This window comes from Mustela nigripes, chromosome 2 (genome assembly GCF_022355385.1).
Source record: "Mustela nigripes isolate SB6536 chromosome 2, MUSNIG.SB6536, whole genome shotgun sequence".
Classification (NCBI taxonomy): Eukaryota; Metazoa; Chordata; class Mammalia; order Carnivora; family Mustelidae; genus Mustela; species Mustela nigripes.
Window position 1 is genome coordinate 116,874,985 of NC_081558.1, and position 7,397 is coordinate 116,882,381.

General features: G+C 37.1%; 1 protein-coding gene across 8 annotated transcripts in view; it reads left to right on the top strand.

Moving 5' to 3' along the window:
• Window positions 1–6,605, top strand: part of PEX5L (peroxisomal biogenesis factor 5 like) — a 226,426-nt gene extending 219,821 nt beyond the window's left edge. For all 8 annotated transcript variants that reach the window (XM_059391486.1, XM_059391484.1, XM_059391483.1 and 5 more), the window contains one exon: window positions 291–6,605. In XM_059391486.1, the coding sequence (XP_059247469.1) occupies window positions 291–495 (205 nt within the window). In that variant the 3' untranslated portion in view covers window positions 496–6,605. The remainder of the gene's footprint in view (window positions 1–290) is intronic.
• The last annotated feature ends 792 nt before the right edge of the window (window positions 6,606–7,397 follow it).

Genomic DNA, 7,397 nt, shown 5'->3' on the forward strand with positions numbered 1-7,397 from the left:
CATGGAGCCCCGCATCGGGCTCTCTGCTCAGCGGGGAGCCTGCTTCCCCTCTCTCTCTGCCTGCCTCTCTGTCTACTTGTGATTTCTGTCTGTCAAATAAATAAATAAAATCTTTAAAAAAAAAAAAAAAGAATAATGAGAGAATCAGAAAGTTGTTCACCTGATGATCTAAAGCACCATGGAGGGATGATTTAGCATTTAGGATTAAGAGAAATTAATCCATTTCATTTTATAAGTTGCTAAGTCAAACTTTGTTGCATTTTTACATGTCTATTTTTCTACCCTCTTAGAGAAGCGGTCAGCAATTTTCTCACTGCCCTCAGTTTGCAAAGAAAGAGCAGGAATCAACAGCAGGTCCCTCATCCTGCGATCTCTGGAAATATCTGGGCCGCCCTCAGAATCGCTCTCTCTCTGATGGACCAACCGGAACTCTTCCAGGCAGCTAATCTCGGCGACCTGGATGTCCTCCTACGGGCTTTCAACTTGGATCCTTGAAGGAAAAGAAAGCAATTAAAAATAATAAATCCTTGTCTGTGTGATTGTACCGAGAAATGCAAAACTATTTTATTATGAATTCAAAAAAAGAAAAAAAAGGACAAACCAGACGTCCAAAAGGCCATGGTGAGATAACACAAGGGAATTCCTACAGACAATGCCCAGGCTCTGTTCAGATTCAAAAGCACAAAATGTTCTATATAGCGTCAAGGTTGGGCTCAAAAGAAGAACTGAGAGACACAAAGACAAACCAAGATGAAATAACGGTGTGTGAATACTCTTCCCGACCTGCAAGCATACTCAAAACATGTCCTGTGGGGGGTTTTGTCCCCATTCGCAGCCGATACATATCTAAGGAACTTGCTCATGGGACACGTGGAGAAAGGAAGCACTGCCTCTGATCAGGGAATTCTGACTGTTTCTGAACTATCCCCCGCAACTCTCCCTTTTACAACATAGATAGTTCGGGTCAAGGTGCATGCACATATATTAACTCTTGACTAAAGAGAGGCGTTGCTTAAACCTGTTCCAATTTTAACTTTTACTGTAGCCCTTCGATTCCAGAGAGGGAGCTTTGCTGGCAAAAGCGGTTTTTGCACTAGAAATTTTTGCTGTTCCCAATCAAAACTTTTCTGGGACTGTATATATGCACTTTAATATCTTATTTATGCCTTGCTGGAGTTTTGTTTCGTTGCTCCAATTTTTAACTTAGGGGTGAAAGACTTGAGAACTCGGCCTTGCTAGATCAATGGACCAAATAAAAATTCCTGAAAACAGTTTTTCATAGTGTAGAGTTTTGAAGGAGTTTTTCTTAAAGCAGGTATGACATAGGGTGTAAATAGGTCAAACAGATTTTACTCACATGCTTTTCTGGGATTGTATGAACTTAAGCAAAGGAAGACGTACTGTCCCGTCATGCATTCTCTGCAGGGAGGAATTTTGATGATAACGTGATTTCTATGGACTTAACATTAACTTGCTTAAATGTCATATTTTACTTGCTTTCTAACTGCCCTGCACACCAATATATTCCTTTTAAACCATTAATATTTTAAATAGTATTTCGTAAGAGTGATACATTTTTTCCCTAAAAATTAAGTGTTTTCTTAGTTCCATAATAATCTGCACTGCACAGCCTTTTGCATTCTAAGTGATAGAAGATCAATATTTTCTAGCTCAATCTCACTGAATGTCAGAGGTTTACTATGAAAGATGCATGCCTTTTGGCTCTCATTTTGAATATTTATCAAGTATCAGGAATTTTCTGTTGGTGGTGGTTTTATTTAATTGACACATTCTGCTCACTTCTTAATGGTGTGTTGTGCCTGTTGGGGCTTGGTGATTATTTGGAATGACATCATTTTTTTAAAGAATTAAAAAAGTTGTTTGCAAAATGCTGACAAAAATATAGTATTGCCAGTGTCCAATTCTAGCAACTGGTCCTGGTAAGTGGTCCCATTCTTCTTTGTCTTTTCTCCTTCCTTCCTCCAGAATCTTCCCCAAAGCAATCCAATCCCAATTTTTTCCTCACGTTCTTTGGTTAATAGTAGCTGGTTGCTCTCATGATGATAGTTACCAAGCAAACAGCATTTGAGTCAAGACAGTTTAACTGACTGGGGAGTTAGCTTCTCCTGAGGGGAAAAGTGCAGGTAGAAATCCTCTCCTCTGTTACCTCAGAAGTCCCTCCGGTAGGAAGGGACCTCAAGGAACCACAAAACCACAAGTCCTTGAGGTTTACGTACATTATAACAACAGAGAGTTTTTTTAAGCTTATAAGGACAAAGAGTTTATCAAGTTTATAAGGACAAAAGAGTTGAGGGCCCAATGGTGTGCCAAGCTTTCGTCTTTCTTGTTGAAGCTCACTAGGGCAAAGGTGATGCCCCCAGCTGGACAGCAGGAGACAGAGACAGTAAGGCATTTCACCATTGGGCAGTGGTGACAACCCAGTCTTTGCATACTTCCCTCCAGTCTCAGAAGCAAACAAAGCTGAACAAAATTTTCAAGAATATTGTTTAGAATTTTAGAATCTTAAAATTCAGTCGAGGAAGGACTTTGAGGCCAGCCTCTAAGTTCATGGCAGTTGGCTGCTTAGATATCCCCAATAGAAGAGCATCCATTTTCTGCGCATTCACTGGCTGGCAAGCTGCTTTGCATCCGTCCTAGTCCACTAGGAGCCTCTGAACACAGGATTCAAACACAGGTTTCTGTTATGATGCCGTTCTATACTTTCAACAGAAACTGAATTTGCAATATTAACATGACGTCAGCTAACAATTTAAAACCTAACTATAGGGTAAGTGCAGGATACTTTAATTTGATTGTTGTTAAGTGGTAGAAAATTTTGCAGCCCAAGTTGTATTTTGCTGTCAGAATACAAAGTGACTTCAGAGGAGAGTAGATAATTTTCCATTCCCATCATAATGTGATAATTTGCAGAACATTCAATAGGACTTTCTCCAGTATGCCTAGAGTCTATCAGAACCAAGATTTTCATAGTGGTTGCCTCTCAGGAAGTGCAGAACTCTTGCCCAAGATATTTTTCAACGATATTTTTAAATAAAATTAAGTAAAAACAGTTACTAAAAAACAAGTGAAAGTTTATAGAAATCAGAGCACCACCAAAAATTAGTAAGATGATAGAACAGTCTTTATTGTATACATTGTTAAGTATACACACATTCTTTTAAGGCAGAACTGTTTTGGGTATCTTACCCTGGTGGTTTGAAATTGACATTTAAATTACTTCTTTCCATTTCAAAGGGCAAGGTGTCCTCGTTGCCTTTCTGAGGCACCTGGAAAGGCTTTGAGTTTCTTTTTTCTTATATTACTGAATATGTAAGCAAGCCTATGATGCCTTAGAGGATACTACTGTTTTACTGGAATGGCTGTTCAGATGCTTAGATGTATCTTTCAAGAACTGAAAGCCATTGCTGAATTTCAAAATATGTTATAGTTATGTCTAGGGGGGCTGTTTCCACATGTTGCTGTACCTTAACAGTGGGGAAGAGGTAGAGGAATAAGGAAGAGAAACAGCAAAACCCCTTACTGGGCCCATCATACTGAGTCATCATTCCTTTTGCTTTCTCTGAAGATCGTTCCCCATGACTCCTAGAAAAAGAGACAGCTCTTGTCCACCAGGAAACTTTAACAGAAAACTAGCAGCTGTGCTTTCTCAGCCAATCTGCATTTCAACTGGAATGGCCAATTAGTGATACTTAACCAGGCTGGAATGTCTAGGGCACACTCACATTCAGAGTTTTATGCCACTCTTCTTCTTTACTGTAAAGAGAACTATTGTGTTGAATCTTGGGTCCATGTTTAGGAACTTAAACTAGATAAATCTTTCTAGAACATTCTTGCTATACAAGCAAGACTTGAACCAAACTATAGCTAGCCCAACATATAACAGGAGCTCCTAAGCTCTGTTCCCTATCCTTTATCCGTGAGTTCTTTGGGGATAGAAAAAGAAAACAAGATGGTCATTGTGTCCCTTCCTCATTTGCCCCTGAATCAGTTCTACAAGACTGGACTGTACTTTAAGTTCATTGTTGCTGTTGTTTTACACCTTGAAATGATTCTGAAAGCATTCTAGAAACAGAAGGCTTAATTCGTGTGCCATCTTTTTCGAGGCCTCATATTTTAGAAATTGTTAAACATGAACACACATGATTTCAACTTTGTAAAATAATTGCAAATTCATTCCCTTTCTAGATTTCATTGCACATTTTCCCTGTCATCTCAGTATTTATAGAACGGGTTGAAATTAAACTGTTTTGAACTAAGATGTAGATACATATATTTTTTTAAAGAGTGTTCATAGATGAACTCTGGCATAAGGTTTGTAAAAAGGCAATTTTTAAAAAATAAAACATATAACCTCAGGTACAAAATAACGCATGCATTAGTACTTGCAAATCTGCCTATTCAAATATTAACCAAAGCATGCAAGATAAACTCTACTGAATGTAAATTTACCCAGTGCATGATTAAGTCTCATAGGTTAGCTTATTTTTCCTGGCTTCCAAACAAGGAAGCATTTTCATGAACTTTGCGTTAAAGTTGTACTATTTGAGTTTAATATCTTATCCTCGAGATTGTTTTCATGCTACCACACTGAACTTTACAGATATTCACACATCTGGCGAATGCAATGCTGCTGCCAGTGCCAAATGAATCTACTGAGAAATCCAGGTACTTAAACATTTAAACAATTTTTAAAAAACCAGTTGAGGCACAACAGATCCAAAACTCCAACAAAGTCCCTATGTCTGAATGCTACCATACAAAAGTATGTTGATTGCCTCCATAGAACCCATTTGGGTTCTAAATTCTGAATAGTGCATTTCAAATATTTTCTGAAATTCAGGAAGTTAGAAATACTAACATTCTAAAAAAGGTGGGGAGTCAGGGTCATGTCAGGCACATGAAAACCATCATAAGGCAAAGTGGACAGGGGAACTTAATTTCCACAAATGTTAAGCAGTGTGTGTAGGGTGTTGCATCCTTGTCCTCAACATGGCCCCATTTCTATGACAAATCAGTGAACTATGTCTAAAAACACTGAAATTCAGGGATGATGAGGTGATTTCATGGTCACTCAGAACCAACTTGGAAGTCCTCTCACTGCTTTTTTCTGTAACCCTTGTTTTATGAAAAAAATATGGACAAGAAGACCAGAGAATGGAGGGAGCAAAACTCAGTAGGACAAACTTCTGTTAGTAACAGCTTTGTCACCATCCCATATACCCCCAAACACAGACATGTAAGCTCAAAGACAGAAATCCTCAAACGTGCAGCAAAGACTCTCGTGTGGAGGCATTAAACAGTTAAGAGGAGAAAACCCGAAAAACTAAAGTGTGAGGTTAACCAAACTCTCATGTGGTATTTTGCCTTGAATAAGGTTTCCACTACCGGCAACCTCTGCAGAAATACCAAAATAATGCACCCTGGAGACAAGTGCCCCAATCCCAGAACTGTGTTCTCAGGACCTTCTCTACAAGAGAAAAACAACTTGCAATGAGCAGAGTGTGATAGCAAAACCCTGCCATGGTTTTTAGCTCATGGGGACACTTTTAGAAACCTGCATTCAAAACAATATTAAGATGAAAAAAAAGGAACAGCAGGCAGTTCGTTGCTCAACAATAAAATGTTGTCTTTTTTTTTTTCTTCGAATTTCCAGGAGAGGGGAAATGATATGACCAAAAATAGAAAAAAATGGTAAGAAATATACATATGCACTCCACTAGGTAGTCTGACATTTTCACTGAGAGATATAAAAATTTTGCATAGATACCATAAAAGAATTGTGCAATGTGAGAAATGTTCATGATTGAATATATTGCCAATATCTAAAGGAAATAAAGCAAACCTAAATTTACCGACATCCTTTCGGTTTCCCACGTATCACCTCACTGAAACCCTCTTCAACTTTCATTGCCCAGATTTGTTTACATTGGTTGAAAAAAAAAAAAACCCGATTAATTTAATAAACTTTTTACAAACTATAACAAGCATTTATTAACTATTTAGAAAAGATGTTTCTATATATTTTGTATATCTATGAATATTGCATATCTAGTCTAATCTAAAGATATTGAGACAAATTCTTCTGTGATGCTTCTTTATGCTCAATAATGTTTAAAATCTTGGGATTCCATTTTTAAGTTAAAATAGGTAACAAACATAAAATTTAACTTTAAATGTTTACATTGAGTTTTTAAATTAAAACCGACCCAAATTAAGTGACCTATAGTAAATTAATGACAATGGGGTGGGGGCATAAAAGTTATGGGCATATTATGTGATAATGTATCTGTGTATTTAGTGAAATATTATGTATCATAGCACAATTCTGTTGGATATTAAGGCTTCATCTTAGTATTTCATTGCATTGCTCTTTGAAATAAAACTACTACCATAAAAACAACCTCTTATCATATTGATGTGTTTAATTTAATTTACTCCTTTGGCTTATAATTTACAAAGTACCAAGATTAAGGTAGTATTTTTGTACTATTATTGGAAGCATGCCTTCCCTTTTTCACATTACTAAACTGTATTTATATTTGTGCAATTTTAAACTATGTTTTCAAATAAACTTTGTCTGTGGCTTCAAGGTCTTTTGAGAAATCTTTCAAAATGGGATTTGGGGATCAGAACTGCTTCAAATCAAAATTAATCCAATTTGTACTATGGGTTTAAAAAAAAAGTCTTTTATTGAATATCACCACATATGATTTTGCATGAGTTATCTGGAAATTAAGAATGCATTTTTACATATAAAACCAAAATTTTAAATCTCCCTCCTTTGTTAATTTTTTAAGAGTAAAATATTTAACCTGAAATTGGACTTCGTGATTTTTTTAGAATAAAAAGTATTAAAATATATTTGTTTTAGGATCTGGGTTTTTTTTTTCTCTTTTTTTCTTTTCTTTTTTCTTTTAATCAGTCAATAAATATTTAAGGTTCTACTACGTGCACGTACTGGTTCTGATATAGGTCAGTGGTAAGTAAATCAAATTAGACTTGCCCTTGAAAGCTTAGATTTCTGTGAGGGATCACCAAATGCTTTAACAAATAAGAATGTCCTGTGCCAAAAAGAGCTAGAAGAACAAGGCAAATAAGGTATTATGAGAGATACTGGTGGCTCCTTTATCTGTAGATGATCAGAAAAGCTTTCTCCCAAGGTGACATTTGGGCTGAGCTTTGAACAAGAAACCAAACAAGTGGAACAAACATTCTTGGCAGAGCCAAGAGCTAGCATACAGTACCAAGGCAGGAAGGAGCTTGGTGTGTGTTCAGGGAGAAGGGAGTCCAAGGCAGGGGGCAGGGGCTGGGATCTGAGAGACTAAGAGGTACCCTGGCAAAGGCAGAGATTGTTGGTGGCCTTTCCAGAGCACATA